At 38.4% G+C, this 18,461-nt stretch overlaps 1 protein-coding gene across 1 annotated transcript; it reads right to left on the bottom strand.

The window, feature by feature from the left end:
* Positions 1–16,680: 16,680 nt before the first annotated feature.
* LOC131153793 (uncharacterized) lies at positions 16,681–17,175 on the bottom strand. Its single transcript, XM_058106252.1, has one exon. The coding sequence runs from the start codon at positions 17,173–17,175 to the stop codon at positions 16,681–16,683; it is 495 nt and encodes a 164-aa protein (XP_057962235.1).
* Positions 17,176–18,461: the final 1,286 nt, after the last annotated feature.

The following is an 18,461-nucleotide window of genomic DNA, read 5'->3' as shown; positions in this document are numbered from 1 at the left end:
GTGACAACCATAAATTTTCATCAAGAGATGTTACAAAAAAAAGAGTCAAAGTACCAACATAGTTCAACTTTTGATCTAGATGCAAATTAGATACTAGATTGCATTAAAAAAAAAAACAACTTGGACAAGTTTTTCGACACTAGATGCTGCCTAATCATCTTCTTCTTCATCCTGTCCTTCTTCTGCTTCCTTAGTAGCTCTTGCTTCTTCTTCATCCTATCCTTTTTCTGCTTCCTTAGTAGCTCTTCTTCTTCTTCTTCTTCTTCTTCTTCTTCTTCTACTTCATTATCAGAACTATCATCTTCACTTCGAGGGGTTGAGCTGATATCCATAGGATCACCTCCTCGAGAAGAGCTAGCTTGATACTTCTCAATTTGAGTGACGCGCTGATCAAGGGATGTAATTTTTTCATTGATGCTTCTAAGCTTAGTGCGAACTTTAGATGAGAAACTAGAGAAGTCCTTTTGAAATGATAAAAACCATGAAGGTGCATCGTGAGAGGATCTCAAATCATGAGTGGGAGAAGAAGGTGGTACTGTTGAAGCTGGGGCTGAGGTGGCAGCTACTAGGGCTCAGGCTGAGGTGGTAGCTGCTGAGGCACGCAAAGTTCTGTTTGGTTTCAAGTACCAACCTGAACTTCCTTTGTCATAATCCATTTGCTTTAGAGAGGTCATGTTAAAAAAATCATAACGGGTTCTCTTTATGAAGAATTCAGAGCTAGTGGAAACATGAAGGTGGGAGAAAAGAAGAGTGTGGACACCTCCATATGGAAGAAAACTCGAGAGGACTCTAGTTTAGCCCACATCCATTTGATAATTAAACTGGCCAAATTTAGTTTCTTCCCTTTGAGCAGACACCAAAGAACGAAGCATTCAATATACAAAAGGTGATCAAACGAACCTTGTTTGGGTAGGATGTTGTTAGCAACGATTTTATGTAAAATTTGAGCTTTCAAACTAAGTTGCTTGTACAAAGGAGGATGTCCAAAATAAATAGGTTTGCTTTCCTTGATTAATGGGAGGAAAGTTGCGGGGGTAAACCCTTGTTCTAAAATCTAGGATTGAGCAAATATAGGACAATCAAATACGCCTGGAGTAATTTTGAAAATGGGAGATAAAATTTCAAAATTTACCAAGATTTTATTCCCTTATACTTCAGAAGAGAAAATCCCATTTTCATTAGTCATATTGGCATAAAATGTTTTAATAAGATGAGGGTAAATTCCTTTTGGTTGCTGGGTAACAAAATCAAACCATCCTATATTTCTGAATAAAGGAAGGATTTTTGGAATTTCAGTGTTTAGGAATGAGATATCTAATACCTTTCTAAGAATAGGATCTGTGGTGCCGATGGAAGTACGGTAACGAAGCTTGGCTTGAGGTGCAACCAGCCATTTATCAAGATTTTGCTCATCCTTGCCAGACGAAGAGCCACGATTGGCTATTTGCTTAATATGAGGCATATTCGATGAAGAAGCTTGATTGCAGAAACCCTAGGTTTCGTGGAATGGACCTTAGAAGAGAGAATCAAGCTTCAGATTAAGAGATTTCTAGGTGAGGATGAAGAGGAATAGAGAGAGAGATAGGTTCGGACGAGTAGAACAACGAACTTCAGAAGGCTGAAATTAGGGTTTTAAGGATGGTTGTAATATTTAAATCTCGTGACTTCAGATGACCGAGGATTATCTTCAGTCGTTTGAAGATTTTTAGTTATAGAATTTGAAGAGTCAGTAACCTCCCAATCATTTGAAGTTCCAAGTTTAGTTATCTGAACCTGTTTGCTACAGTGTTAAGTCGTTTGATGTTTTTAGTTCAGACGACAGAAGATCAAAAAAATTTTAAAATTTCTTTTCTAACACACTTCTCTACTATGAATTAACCCAAGTTCTCTTCTAATGTGTATAAATCTTTCTTCAGTTGGGGGTTTTGTAAAAATGTATGCCCATTGGTCACTTGCATTAATGAATTCAAGAATTATATCCTCTTTTTGGACATGATCTCTTAAGAAATGATGCCTTATATCTATATGTTTGGTTCTTGAGTGTGAAATTGGATTTTTGGATATATTTATAGCAATAGTGTTATCACACTTTATTGGTATTGTCTTATAATCTAGATTAAATTCTTTTAATTGTTGTTTCATGTATAGAATTTGTGCACAACAACTTTCGGCTGCTACATATTCAGCTTCAGCAGTTGACAAGGCTATGGAGTTTTGTTTCTTTGAGAACCAAGATACTAAAGATTGTCCTAGGAAGTGACATGTGCCACTTGTACTTTTTCTATCAATCTTACATCCGGCATAATCAGCATCGGAATAACTTATAATATCAAAATTAGTATCCTTTGGATACCATAAACCTAGATCAAGTGTTCCTAGCAAGTACCTAAGTATCCTCTTAACGGCTATTAGATGTGATTCCTTAGGTGCTGATTGAAACCTAACACACATACATACACTAAACATAATATCGGGTCTACTAGCAGTTAGATATAGTAAACTACCAATTATTCCTCTATAATGTTTTATGTCTACTTTTTTTTTTTCTTTTTTCATCTCTATCAAGGCTTGTTGATGTACTTATACGGGTTCCTATGGGTTTACTTTGTTCCATATCAAACTTTTTAAGCATATCTTTAATGTATTTAGTTTGATTTATAAATGTCCCATTTTTTTCTTGTTTAATTTGTAATCCTAGAAAATAATTTAACTCCCCTATCATACTCATTTCAAATTCTTTTTGCATACAAGTGGCAAAGTCTTTACATAGTTCCTCATGTGTAGCTCCGAAATAATATCATCCACATATATTTGAACAATAAGCATTTCTTTGTTTTTGGTTTTGATAAATAAAGTGCTATCTACCATTCCTCTTGAAAATTCATTTTTGAGCAAAAATGTACTTAGCTCATACCAAGCTCTAAGAGCTTGTTTCAAACCATACAAAGCTTTTGTTAACTTAAATACATGATTTGGATTTTTTGAATTTTCAAAACCTGGAGGTTGTTTAACATACACTTCTTCATTTATATATCCATTTAAGAATGCACTCTTTACATCCATCTGGTATAACTTAATATCCTTATGGGCTGCATATGCTTGGAGCATCCTAATTGCTTCCATTTTAGCTACGGGAGCAAAGGTTTCATCGTAATCAATACCTTCTTCTTGATTATAACCTTGTGCTATTAGCCTATCTTTATTTCTTATAACGACCCCATTTTCATCCTTTTTATTTCTAAACACCCATTTAGTTCCTATGATATATTTATCTTTGGGTTTAGGTATAAGTTCCCACACTTGACTCCTTTCAATTTGATTTAGTTCCTCCTACATAGCTATAATCCAAGAATAATCTTTTAAAGCTTCTTCAATGTTCTTGGGTTCATCTTGAGACAAAAAAGCATAATGGTTGCAAATGTTTTTCAATGAGGCTCTAGTGGTTATTCCTTTTGATGTTTCGCCAAGAATTTGTTCTTTTGGGTGACTTTTATCATATTTCCATTCTTTAGGTAGTTCTAGATTTTCTATGATGTTTTCATTTGAAACTTCATTATTGTTTTCTTCTTTTATTTCAAGATCTTCTTCTTTTTGTGGAATATCTTCTTTTTCATCAATCTCAACTTTATTGTCATAACTATTTGATTCATCAAACATTATGTGTATTGATTCAATAATAGTAAGAGTTCTTCTATTATAAACCCTATAAGCTTTGCTATTTGTAGAGTAGCCTAAGAAGATACCTTCATCATATTTTGCATCAAACTTTCCTAAATCATCTTTAGTGTTAAGAATAAAACATTTGCATCCAAACACATGAAAGTAGGAGATATTATGTTTTCTATCTTTCCATAGTTTATACGGTGTTTTGTTTATACTTGATCTTATTGATACCCTATTTACAATATAACAAGTTGTATTCATAGCTTCTGTCCAAAAGTATTTAGGTAGGTTATTTTCGTTTATCATTGTTCTTGCCATTTCTTGTAGGGTTCTATTTTTTATTTTTACAACTCTATTTTGTTGTGGAGTCCTAGGTGCTGAAAAATTATGATTTATTCCATGTTCATTACAAAATTTATCAACCTCTTTGTTTTTAAACTCCCTACATTAATCACTTCTAAAGCTTGTTATATCATAGCCATTTTCATTTTGTAATTTCTTGCATAAGGTGATTAGCATGTCACAGACTTCATTTTTATTTTCTAAGAATAATGCCCAAGCAAATCTTGAATAGTCATCTACTATTACAAAAGCATACTGTTTTCCTCCTAGGTTTAAGGTTCTAGTTGGACCAAATGAGTTTAGGTGTAATAGTTCTAGGGGTCTTTTAGTAGATATATACTTTTTCTTTTTGAAGCTTATTTTGAGTTGCTTTCCCTTTTGGCATGCATCACACATCTTGTCTTTTATGAATTTGGTATTTGGTAATCCTTTTACAAGATTTTTCTTTGATAATTTGGATAATAGATCCATGTTAGCATGTCCTAATTTCCTATGCCATAGCCAACTTATTTCATTCATTGTTGCCAAACAAGTTACATTCTGATTTACTAAGTTCTCAAGATTTATACAATAAACATTATTTATCCTATGAGCTACAAACAAGGTTTCATTGTTCTTAGGATTTTGGATTACACATTTTTCTTTCGTAAAGGTTATTTCAAACTCTTTGTCACTTAATTAGCTAATTCTTAAAAGGTTGTGTTTTAATCCTTCTACTAATAGCACATTATCAATAGTGAGAGAAGGTTCTTTACCTATTTTTTCCAATGCCAATAATTTTACCTTTGGCATTGTTGCCGAAGGTGACGTATCTCCTATCCTTTTGTCTTAGTTTGGTAAATTTGGTCTTATCACCGGTCATGTGCCTTGAGCACCCGCTGTCCAAGTACCACTTATCCGTTGATGTTTTCCTAAAGCATACATACAATGAAGGATTCATTGTGTTAGTCTTTGGACCCCAAAATCTCTTAATTTTCTTTGAATTTTTTTTAGTTCCATTATTGATTCTCCATTCTCCTTGAATTTTGACATATTTTCTTTTTAATGGGCAGTTAAACATTACATGACCATTAGTTTTGCACATATAGCAAGTGGCGTGTTCATGTTTGTTGTTTGAGGAGGTGCTAGCATAGCGCTTGGCTTCCTTGACGAAGTATCCCATGTATAATTTTTTATTCTTTTTATTTTTTTTCCATTATAACCTATCCCTTCTTTATTTCCATGAAGCCTTTGCTGTCCAATCATCTTTTCAAAATTTTCTTTACCTTTGGTAACGTTATATATAATTTTCTCCTTATCCTCTACTGATTTCTTAAGCTCATTTACTTCTAAATCCTTTTTATTCAAATCATCTTCATGAGTTTTGCCTAACTCTTGAGTTACTTTATTTACTTCCTCTTCTAACTTCTTAATACAAGAGTCTTTTTTTTTTTCACTAGTTTTCAATGATTCAAGTTGCTTCAATAGTTCTTTATTTTGATTTTTCAAGATTATATTTCTCTTGGAAATTTTTATGAATCTTTTATGTAGAGAAAACAACTTAGCTTGTACTTCCTTGTACGAAGGAATACTATCACATGGCTCATCACAAGACTCATTGTATGATTCTGTTGAAGAGTAGTAGGAATTTACCTCTTCGTCATTCACCATGAAGCATATGTTTGCCATCTCTTTTCCACTTGATTCTTTTTCCGTCTCACTGGAGCTTGAGTCATCCCAAGTGGCCTTCATAGCTTCCTTCTTTTTCTTCTTGTCTTTCTTGAGCAACAGGTAGTCCGGTATGATATGCCCTGGTTTCTTGCAGTGATAGCATATTGGAGGCTCATTCTTACTTTTATTTTCTTTTCTACTTGTCTCTCCTGTTGCCATGTTCCCAGGCGGAACGAAGCGAATGAAAAGTGAAATTAGATTATCATGGAAAATGGTGTAATGGAGTTGCCACTAACCTTTTAGTGTGGTTAGAACACTTGATTACTATCCAATTTAGGGTACAATCGGTCTGCGTTACCAGAGATGGGCTCAGGAGTACGGTTACGCGAGGGGAAGGTATTCGCATCCCCTATGCACCCGTTCTTACAAATGGTCCCAAATTATTCAAAAATTATCTCAAAATTAAATTAATAAGCCTTTAAAATTACATCCATTTTAAAAATGTAAAACAAATAACCGAAAAAAAATAATAATATATAAGTATTCTCTCAGAATCGGGGCATATCATGCTTTGAAAAGCTTAATACCCTTCTTTGCAATCACTGGGATAAGAAAATCGAGAAAATAGGTTTTTACAAAAAATAACTCCCAGGTATTTTGAAATTTATAGGATTTTTTTTAGTAAGGAAAATTGACATTTTTGAAACCTTAGGAGGTTTTGTGCTCATTTGGGGGAAAAATGATTTCTTGGACCTTGAAAATGTTTTTGTGATTTTTTCTAAGTGTGAAAACATTTTTGTGACTTTTATGATTTTTCAATATTTTTCCCGAACTCCAAAATAGCACAAATAAAATTAAAACAAAACTCATGGAAGTCAAAGTTTGAAAATATTTTTGAAATTCTTCCTAAAAACTTTTGTGATTTTTTTTGGCATTTTATGATTTTTTATGGGTTTTTTTTTTTTTGAATAATTATACATTTAAAGGAAAGAAAAAAAAAACATGCTAAATAAAACAATAAATCAGTTTCATACTGATTCAAGGGTTCAAACAATTCGCAAAGAGATAAACGAGGTTTAGGTTCGAGATTGAACCTAACTTTGGGTCTGAGTCTTCGATTCACAACTTCATACCCCGTTTATTATACTTTATAATGTAACCGAGGAATGGAAAATCCATTAGTTTTACCTTTCGTTTTCCTCTCCCCCGATCTTCTTTTCCTGTCGGTGAGTCTACTAGGGCCAATTTACAGCGTCTTTCCGAGGGTTGTTCTTGAGGTCTGACTTGAGGCACTACGAAGTGCCTTCTTCAGATGGGGTGACCTAGCACCGGTGGGAAACGGGATCAGTCAACCGCTTGATCTTCTAAGAGAATGAAACGTAACCTCACTCAGTAGAAGACTTCAATATTCAAAATTTTCTCCTTACCGCTAAAAAAAACAAGCTTCACAAACTTATAATAGAAGACTTTAATATTCGAAATCTTCTCCTTACCACCACCAAAAACTCCTTCAAAAACTTACAATAGAAGACTTCAATATTCAAAATTTTTGCTTACCACTAACAAAAAAAAAAACCCCCCTTCTGTTGTGCTTAGAATGAGAAGGCTATTTATAGACTTAGCTTGGGACAAGCATGGGAAAGAAGACATAGGAAAGTAAATATGAGGGGAACGAAGCATGGGGTGAAGAATGATGAAGGGAATATAGCATGAGATGAATAATAAAGAGAGGAAAAAAGCATGTGGTGAGTGATGATGGGGGGAACAAAGTATGGGGTGAAGAATGATGAAGGGAATATAACATAGGATGAATGATAAAGAGAGGAAACAAAGCATGTGGTGAATGATGATGGGGGGATCAAAGCATGGGGTGAAGAATGATGAAGAGAATATAGCATGGGATGAATGATAAAGAGAGGAAATGAGACATGTGGTGAGTGATCATGGGGGAACAAAGCATAAGTTAAAGAATGATGAAGGGAATATAGCATGAGATGAATGATAAAAGGAGGAAACAAGACATGCGGTGAGCGATGATGGGGGAACAAAGCATAGGGTGAAGAATGAGGAAGGGAATATAGCATGGGATGAATGATAAAGAGAGGAAACAAAGCATGTGGTGAGTGATGATGGGGGAAATAAAGCATGCTTGCATTTAAAAAATTAGATAAATAATAATAATAATAATAATAATAATAATAATAATAATAATAATAATAATAATAATAATAATAATAATAATAATATGGGGGTCTTAGAAGCTGTGCGGAGCCCAACGGAGTTGTGTGGGGCCCACCCGCCATCTGAGGCCGATGAGCTGTTTGAGGGTTATAGGAACCCAAGTTAGCATGCACCGGATATAGGAATCCAAGCTAGCGTACCAAAGGGGGTAATGTGCACTGGATGTAGGAATCAGAGCTAGCGTACCAAGAGATGTGGGGTCCACAAGCCATGTGGAGTCCGTGAGCCATTTGAGGGTCATAGGAACTTAAGCCAACAGGTACAAGCATGCCAAAGGAGGTAATGTGCACCGGATGTAGGAATCTGAGCTAGCGTACCAGAGGGGGTAACGTGCACCAGATGTAGGAATCTGAGCTAACATACCAGGAGATGTGAGACCCATAAACCATGTAGGGCCCAATGGAGATATGTGGGCCCCACAAGCCATGTGGGGTCCATGGAGACATGTGGGAGGGTTGGATATGAGGTCTCCTCGGAAAGGCTTGGTCAAAATTAAGGTGTCTACAGCTACCCCTCTTTATTGGCCTTTTTGCTTTGGGGTAACAGTAAGAACTCTTCTTTGTTATCTATAGCAATAGGCCTATAAAAATAAAAGACACCTATTTTAACCAGGTCAAACAATTGACCACGTGTCGTCTTCTGAGTAAGGTTTTGTGTCGACCATCAAAAGGGGAGATAAAGGGTGACTCAGATCGAAGATGTGGCATGTTCTTGTCCGTCGTGGGGAAACATAGATCGAATGGCTCACAAGAGACTACGTAGCATAGAATAGTGTGTAGGAGGGTATGCCTCATGTCAATAGCTGAGTGGCTAGTCAAATGTGACACGATAGGCGTGGCACAATCCTGATCATCCCCAGAGAGTACAAATCCAACGGTGGTCAAGGGGACCTCGTAGGACTCTTCGTGTGTTGGGGAAAATGTGCCACATTTTGGTGGCCCGATTGGTGGGTGTATGTGACTGTGGATAGATGACATGGCTCGATCCAAGCCGTCCTTGGAAAAGAAAAATTCAATGGTGGAGGTGAGGCATGCTCGGATTGCTAACGTGAAGGGATCCTTACCGTCCTGAGAAAACACACATTGGACAGTAAGTAGCAAGTGGTACTCAGATTGCCAATGTGGAGCGATCGAAGTCATCCCCAGAAAACAGAGATTGTACGATTGAGGAAGGGGCATGAACTCTTGATGCTAACGTGATGATGTGGAGTGATCAGGACTGTTGGTGCACTGTAGGGATCTATAGGGATTTGACCCGCCCAGATCTCCTATCATAGCATGATTTGATCCATCCAATGGAGGGGTGATCCAATGGCTTGTGGAGATGGCTCACATGCTTCTATGTGCATTAATGATAAGGGCCACGTACTTGCCATGTGTCACTTAGAGAGTGAAGAAACGTGCCGACACTCATGATGGCTTCTTCTTTGAATGAGACGATCTTGACTGTTGCTGATCTGCGAGGATCAGACGGCTATCCAGAGTACTAAAACGGTGAGATCTGTGCTATTGATGGGAAATAGAAACGGACGGACGCAGGGGAGTCATGTGTTTTCTTCGATCGAACAAATGATGGAATGTCACATTGTCGAATCTTGTTGCTCCACGACTTTAGATACTTAAACCCAATTTTTTCGTCTTGTTCATTTTTATGTGTCTCATTCTCTTGAATGCCCTCTCTCTCTCTTCTCTCTTCTCTCACCCTCTCTGTTCTTCTCTTGGTCTTTTTTGTTCTTCTCTCCCAATCTCTCTTCTCTCACCCTCTTTGTTCTTCCCCTGGTCTCCTATGTTTTTTCTCTTTCAGTCTCTCTATCCCTATCTTCTCTTTCAAATGAACCCCTTTCGAAACCCGACTCTCAGACCACCTATTTTTCCTCCTCATATTAGTAAAGCTCCCATCCTTCTCATTCCTTGGCTATCAATGGGCCACCGAACACACGAATGTGTTTGAAATTGCTCAAGGTTTTCTTGGATGATGACGAACAACTGGTTGGCTGAAGTCATTTCAAGAAGTCACCTGAGAAGATCCAAGAAGTCTAAAAAGCTAAGTACCCCCTGTTACCCCTTTATTTTATTTTTATTTTTTCAATTTTTCTCCTTTTAAGATCTAGTATATGTGTGATTCGAATGGGGGTGCGAGTGATATTTGTGATGATCTTCAGGGTGTTGATGCTAGGCTCTGGTTTCGGAGATTAAGGTTTCAAGTTGGTTGGTGAGGTTGAGGACGAGTCAACTCGTCTTCGACTTAAGTGAGTTGAGTGAATTTAGGGGACCTCGAGTGAGCCACATGGGCTTTATCATGTGTCTAGGTCACGTGTGGACTTGGGGACTTATGCGAATGGGCTTGAATGATCGGGCCTGGGTTTGTTTTCAAAAAATGGGATTGGATTAAGTTTCAAAACGAGGCAGCCCACTTAAAAAAAAATAGGGCCCGAGTCACTTTTAAAATGGGCCAGCGCACTTTCCTTTTTTTTTTTTTAAAAAGGCTCGAGTTTATTTAAATGGTTCGACTTGGATTGAGTTTAAAAAAGGGCTGGCCCACTTCAGAAAAAATAGGGCCCGGGTCACTTTTAAAACGGGCCGGCCCACTTTCCCTTTAAAAAAATAAGGCCCGGGTTTATTTAAATGGTTGGGCTCGGATTGAGTTTTAAAATGGGCCGGCCCACTTTAGAAAAAATAGGGCCTAGGTCATTTTTAAAATAGGCCGGCCCACTTTCCTTTTTAAAAAATAAGGCACGAGTTTATTTAAATGGTTGGGCTCGGATTGAGTTTTAAAACGGGCCAGCCCACTTCAGAAAAAATAGGGCCTGGTTCACTTTTAAAACGGGCTGGTTTCTTTTAAAATAGATTTGGGGTTTTGGTTTTAAAAATTAACAGGCCTGGTTTTTTTTTAAAAATAGTTATTGGGCTTTGTTCAAAACAATTGGCTTTGGGTTCTTTTAAAGTAGGCCCCGGGAATAAATGTGCCCTGTTTTTTTTCTTTTTTTTCCTCAGGTCTAGATATTATGACGGCTTCACGTCTTTCAAAATTTTTCTCAGAATTTTTTTCGCTGCCTTGTGAACATAATCCTCCACTAACAGCTAGGGGACTTCTCGTTGCACATTAGCTCTCTCTTCCTCCTGTCATTCACACACTTTAAAACATATATAGCTAGGCAGTCTCAATATTGTTATATTTAACACACTTCCTCTCACACCTAAACACTATAGGCAAACTCCCCGTGTAACTGCAACCCATCTTTGGCCACCCTCTGTTACGACAACCGCGCCTTAACCATTTAAAAAAAAAAACTCTCAATCATTTCTTATGGCAGGGGCTTCATCTTCCAAACAGGTTCCTAATTTGAATGTGGCACCAGAGGTTCCAACTCATCCTAGTTTCCTTGGCTCCTTCTAGCTCTCTCCTCAGTTTCAAAATGAAATGATGAGGAATGAGACAGTACTGGCCACGATGTCTGATGCCGATGTAGCTACCCAGACACTCTATCATAGTGCCCAAGCAATGACCTCGACATCTCATTTAGCTTGTCATTTGCAGAAACAGAACGAAACCCCAACCCTCATCGGAAATGAAGTCTACCTCTTATGGTAGAAATACCAAGAGGAACAACAGGAGATGAGGGACTTAAGGCAAGAAAATAAGATGCTGAAACGGGAGGTCGAAGATTTGAGAAGAATGGTGGCCGTTTACTCCAACGACCTTGGGTCTAAAATAGCCAAGTTGGAGAAAAGCCGGGAGGACATCCAGCGAGAGCATAAATGGCTCAAAACCATAGTGTATGGAAAAGGTCAGACTTCTCGTTTCTCAACCTAAAAAGGGAAGTGGAGAGGCATGAAGAGTCGTGATGTTATGTGTTTATGTTGCCATACGTGGCGTGTAAATGTACACCCCCCCCCCTTTATTTTGGAAGAGTTTTGATTTGGTTTTGGGAGAGTTTTGGTTTCGTTATTGTAATCTCCCAGAACTGTAACTGTAACCACGGTATCTCTCCGCCATAAGTGAGGGTAATTAATAAAATTTGGGTGGTTTTTTTTTTTTTTTTTACTGAGGACAAGAGTATTGCTGATACACCGAACTGGGTTATAATATCTTCTGAATAGCTTGCTGTGGATATAAAAATTTGGGCCATGGGGGTACAATGACCCAAACCTCTATGATGGTTGGCTATAAATGAAGGAATCTAGGCCACATGGGTACGATGACCCAAACCTTTGTGTCGGTTTGCTGCCGATGTAGGAATTTGAGTTGTGGGGGTACGACGACCCAAACCATTGTGTCAGTTTGCTGTGGATGTAGGAATTCGAGCTGTAGGGGTACGATGACCCAAACCTTTGTGTTGGTTTGCTGCAGATGTAGGAATCCGAGCTATGGGGGTACGATGACCTAAACCTCTATGTCAGTTTGCTACGGATGTAGGAATCCAAGTCGTAGGGGTATGATGACCCAAACCTTTATGTTGGTTTGATGCAGATGTAGGAATCTGAGCCATAGGGGTACGATGACGCAAACCTCTGTGTCGATTTGCTGCGGATGTAGGAATCCAAGCCGTAGGGGTACGATGACCCAAACCTTTGTGTCGGATCGTTGCGAACATGGGAATTCGAGCCGTGGGAGTATGATGACCCGAACCTTTGTGTCGGTTTGCTGTGGATGTAGGAGTCTGAGCCGTGGGGGTAAGATGACCCAAACCTTTGTGTCGGTTTGCTATGGATGTAGGAATTCGAGCCGTGGGGGTACGATGACCCAAACCTTTGTGTCGGTTTGTTGCGAATGTAGGAATCTAAGCTGTAGGGGTACGATAACCCAAACCTTGGTTTTCCTCGAATGGCTTGCTACGGATGTGATAATCCGAGCCAAGGAGGCTTCGATGACCCGAGCCAAAATTTTTAGCTAGGAAATCTTGTGTTGGAAAAATCATTACTATGAGAGTTTTTGGAAAATAAATCTTTAGGTTTGAAACATAGTTGTCCCGCTAGGGATGATCAATCGGAAAAGAAATCTAGAAATAATTTTTTTTTTTTTGAAGAATAAGCTCATATGCATGGTTCTAAGTCTTGAAAAATTGCTCTGTTGGGAATGATCAATTTGATATTAGGTCCTAAGATCTTTTGGAAGATTAGTATTTTGGAAAATGGTTACCCTACCGAGGGTGATCAATCAAGTGCGAGACCTCGAGATTCTTCTGGAAAATGTCCTCAAATGTAGAGCTTAGAGTTACTCTACTGGGGGATGATCGATGGGGAACGAAATCTTGATGTTCTTTGGCTATCTTTTTATTACCTGCTTTGAGACTCAACAACTAATGCCTCAATCAATTCCTGGGGACAACTACCAAAATTTCAAAGTATGTAAATCTGTGCATAGGGTCAGTTGTCCTAGTTTTTAAATATGTTAAGACAAGAATGAATCAATCAAGGATGCAAAAGGATTATTCAAAAGTTTATTCAATTAGGAAAGTATGAATGAATGGTGCTATATTGCTATATGTATGCATGTTGCTACCTGAGATGCTAGATTGCAGTGATATGTTACTATGTGTACGTGTGCATAATGATGCATGAATGCAAAGATGTATGCACGTTGTATGAGATGTCCTTTGTATTTTCTTTCTTATGCAATGCATGGAATTCATGCTGATGCATGAACTTTCCTTCCTCCAACGTGCCTGTAATTGACAAACCTATCCTTATCTTTAGCTATTTTCAAATTCTAATCCAATATGAGGGTCCTTAAATTGGTTAATTAAAAATTCATCTCATCATTTGCCCGAATTACACTAGTTTGTGCCTGCTCTCGTACATGTTTTCAAATTCCAAGTTGCTGATGATTCTGGCCATGTTTCAAATTCCAATAGTGCTCAAAATCTGCCCCAGTGTTTACCAGCCACTGATTTTGGCTATGTCTTCCTCTTGTGTTTTGATATGAAGGCGTTTAGACAAAACTCAACCTAAAATCTGCCCCCAATTACCATCATTGCTGGCCCTGCCCCCTTTTCAAATTTGACAAGCACCCAAAATCGGCCCCAGTATCGAGAATTCTTAGTTTTTCTTTTAATTGTCCATTTTTTAGGGTTTTGAAAAACAAAAGGATTTTTTATTATACATTTATGACATTAATCTGCTAACTCGGTGTATAAATAATTGTTTTTCTATGTTCAAAAATTATTTTGGGAAGAGGGTAAACTCGACACTAGTGCCCCTTGTCAAGGTGATGACGTCAATTTATAAAGCCGAAACAACTTTTCCCTTTTCTAGAAATGCCCTTTTTCACCGAAAAGAACTCACTCCTCCTTTTAATGCTGTAAGACCGAATGATACTCTTCGTTCATTTGTTTGTCCACGACCCGATTGGGCATTGTTTATGTTTCGATCTTTAGATGGTTTTTAAGACTTGGGACGAAACATTGGCTTTAAGGATGAGGGCTTTCAGAAGAATGGGAAAACTAAAGCTCAAAGTCCCACCCCCAGATGAACGTGTTTTCCCCCAGTTTGGGGTTTTTGTTAAGCATTAACCGAGCTTGTTAATTTGAACAAGCTACCTACGTACCTTTACAGGATCAGGTCATTACGTAGTTCAAACTCAATATTGAGTCTGACAAATCATTTGAGACAACAACATATGCCAATCTGGTCAAGTCTTTTCATTTGGGTTGTAATGTAGGTTGTGGGTATTGGTTAAAGAAGAAAGGGTACATGAGGCTCGAACTTATGAATTTTACCAAAGGGTGAATTGGCCAAAGATCACAAATGACACACATCCCTTGTCTCTCCTTTGCTTTGATTTTCCCCTTTATTCTTTTGCCGCATTTTCCTTTCTTTTTTCTTTCTTTTTTTGTTTTTTTGTTTTTTTAGTTTTTGTTTTTTTTTTATTTTTGCGGGGAATCGTGCATCCATTTATTCATTTAGGTTTCGTTTGGGACCAGTCTTTCCAAAACTACCCCAGTGTGGGGTGTGATCCTTTGGTTGATTTAAAAAAAAGATTAAACATTTTCAGGCTCAATAAGGGGTATTTTCTTTCTCTAACTTTTGGGTAGCGGAAAAATGGTCTACCATCATTTTGGCACTGCGTTATTGCCTCGCATGATTTGCCCGACCTTTGAAAATCCCAACCTAGTTTAAATTTGGGAAATGACTTTTGAAGAAAATGGCTTAACTTTTAAGTTCAAAAGGGTTTTCCAAGTGATAAACGAATTTTTGGGTTTTTTAAGGGGGGAACTGGTCGGAAAAAAATGGCCATTTGTCATCTAATCAAAACATGAACAAATAGAGGGCACATGGAATAACAACATGATCAATTTATTGCTTTCTTTCAAGAGTGTACAAGGCCTCTAAGCATAATATTTCTTTACAGCATCGGAATTAATAGAGTGCAGGAGGTCGGCTCCATCCATGTCTGCCAGCAACAAGGCACCTCCTGAGAATGCCTTTTTTATCACGTAAGGCCCTTTGTAGTTACGCATCCATTTATTGCGGGGATTCGTATGGATTGGAAAAATCTTTCTCAATACTAAATCCCCTTCCTGGAATTATCGAGATTGCATCTTCTTGTTGAATGCCCTCATCATCCTTTTCTGGTACAACTACCCTTGAGCTATTGCGGACATCCTTTTTTCCTTAATCAAGTTCAACTGATCATACAGATATTGTATCTATTCTGCTTCGGTCAACTTTGCTTCCTTCAGAACCCGTAGGGATGGGATTTCAACCTCTATCGGGACCACAACCTCCATCCCATACACTAGTGAGAAAGGAGTGGCACCTGTAGAGGTTCGAATTGTGGTTCTGTATGCCATTAGGGCAAAAGGGAGCTTGTCAATCTTTGTAGGTTTTCGCCATCTTTTCCAAAATACTCTTAATGTTCTTGTTGGCTGCTTCCACTGCCTCGTTCATCTGTGGTCTGTAAGGAGCCGAATTATGGTGCCTAACTTTGAACTGATTACACAACTTTGTTATTACTTCGTTTTTTAGGTTCTTGGCATTATCCGAGATTATCCTTTCGGAACTCCATATCGGCAAATTAACTCCCTCTTTATGAAGCAACTGACCACGTTTTGTGTGACACTGGAGTATGACGCTGCCTCTACCCATTTTGTGAAATAATCAGTAGCCACAAAGATGAAACGATGCCCGTTGCTGGTTTTCGGAGTAATTGACCCAATCACGTCCATGCCCTAAGCTGAGAAGGGCCAAGGTGCGGATAAGGCGTGAAGCGGGGCTGGTGAAACTTAAATCCGGTCTCCGTAAGTTTGGCATTTATGGAACTTCTGGGTATATTCAATGCAATCCCTTTCCATTGTTATCCAGTAATATCCACTCCTGAGGATTTTTCGCGCCAATGAGTGACCATCAGCATGAGTAACACAAACTCCCTTGTGGACCTCATGCATGATATGTCATGCTTCTCGTGCTTCTACACAACGTAGAAGGGTCATATCGTGGTTCCTTTTGTACAACACCTCACCGTCCAAAAAGAATCCCATGGCCAACCTCCTGATCGTCTTTCGGTCATTGTTGGTTGCTCCTTCAGGGTACTCATTTTGCTGGATGTATGTTTGAATGTCATGGAACTAGGGCTTTCCGTCAGCTTCTTCTACCATTGCACAGTGAGCGGGCTCTGACTGTATTTTGATTTGAATCGGATCAATCTCCACTCCAGGTTCTACTTTGATCAAAGATGCTAGGGTTGCCAGGGCATCAAGAATTAAATTGTTTTCCTTTGGTAGGTGTGAGAAACTGATGCTATCAAATCTTTTGATCATCTCTTGAATGTACTCTTGATACGACACTAATTTGGAATCCAGGTTTCCCATTCTCCTGTCACTTGATGAACGACCAAGGCTGAGTCTCCCTTCACGACTAATTCTTTGATATCTCGGTCTATGGCAGCTTGTAAACCCAATATACATGCTTCGTATTTCGCTATGTTATTGGTGCAAGGAAAAGTCAGCTTGGCTACAATCGGATAATGTCTTCTTTCTGGTGATATGAGTATGGGTGCTATTCCATGTCCCCACATATTGACCACCCCATCAAATAACATCGTCCATCCTTCGTAATCTTCTTCTTCTTGGCTTATCGAATCAATATCCTTATTTGGGAAGTCAAACTCCATAGGCTGGTAATCGTCCATAGATTTATCTGCCAGATACTTAACAATGATGCTTCCTTTAATAGCTTTTCGAGTCATATAGGTGATATCATATTCAGTCAACAACATTTGCCACCGCGCAACCCGTCCTGTTACTACGGGCTTTTTGAAGACGAACTTGATTGGGTCCATTTTGGAAATCATCTAGGTCGAGTAATACGATATGTATTGTCTCAGCCTACTAACTACCCAAACCAAAGCACAACATGTTTTCTCCAAGTCCAAGTACTTAGATTCATATTTTGTGAACTTTTTGCTAAGGTAATAAATGGCCTTTCTTTTCTTCCCGACTCATCATGTTGGCCTAATACATAACCCATGGAATTTTTCGATACTACCAAGTACAGAATCAGTGGCCTTTCAGGCACCGGGGGTACTAGCACCGGGGGGTTCATGAGGTATTCCTTTATTTTCTCAAAAGCTTCTTGGCATTCCTTATTCCACCTCTCCGAGTTATTTTTCCTTAACAACTTAAAGATGGGTTCACAGGTAGTAGTTAGTTGGGATATGAATCAAGCTATATAATTGAGCCTACCCAAGAAACTCTGCACCTCCTTTTCAGTCTTGGGACTAGGCATTTCCTAAATGACTCTTATTTTATCAAGGTCGACTTCAATTCCTTTCTCACTTACAATAAACCCCCAAAAATTTCCTGGAGTAGCGCCAAAGGTGCACTTTTCTAGGTTCAATTTTAATTGGAATTTTTGAAGCCTTTTGAATAACCTCTCCAAATTCATTATGTGGTCATTGTCATTCCGTGACTTGATGATCATATCATCCACATACACCTCAATTTCTTTTTGTATTAAGTTATGGAATAGAGTCACTATAGCTCTTTGGTAGGTAGCCCCAGCATTCTTTAGACCAAAGGGCATGAACTTATAACAAAAAGTCCCCCATAATATGATAAAAGTGGTTTTTTTCTTATCCTCTGGGGCCATATTGATTTGATTATAACCTGAAAAACCATCCATGAAGGAAAGTAAAGCATGCCCCGTGGTGTTGTCCACCAACACATCAATGTTCGGGAGTGGGAAATTGTCTTTGGGGCTAGCTTTATTTAGGTCATGGTAGTCCACGCAAACTCGCACTTTGCCATTCTTTTTCATTATTGGAATGACATTGGCCATCCATTCAGGATATTGGGTAACCTCTAGAAACCCAGCCTCAAATTTTTTTTGCACCTCTTCTTTTATCTTAAGCAACATCTCTGGCCACATTCTCCTTAACTTTTGCTTGACCGGCTTCAAACCTGGGTAGAGGGAAATCTTATGGGTTACCAAATCCGTGTCTAGACCGGTCATGTCCTGATATGACCAAGCAAACACATCCTGGTATTCGTTTAACAGTTTAATTATTTTGCCCCTTTCCTCACCCCTTAGTAGTGCTCCAATCTTTACCTATTTAGGCTCCTCTTT

The sequence above is a fragment of the Malania oleifera genome, chromosome 4, assembly GCF_029873635.1.
Source record: "Malania oleifera isolate guangnan ecotype guangnan chromosome 4, ASM2987363v1, whole genome shotgun sequence".
Classification (NCBI taxonomy): domain Eukaryota; kingdom Viridiplantae; phylum Streptophyta; class Magnoliopsida; order Santalales; family Ximeniaceae; genus Malania; species Malania oleifera.
The sequence above is the reverse complement of the archived record's forward strand: the minus strand, read 5'-3'. Positions and strand labels throughout refer to the sequence as shown.

Excerpts from the sequence above, each read along its gene's own strand:
- LOC131153793 (XM_058106252.1), bottom strand. The coding sequence starts at position 17,175 with ATGGACCCAATCAAGTTCGTCTTCAAAAAGCCCGTAGTAACAGGACGG.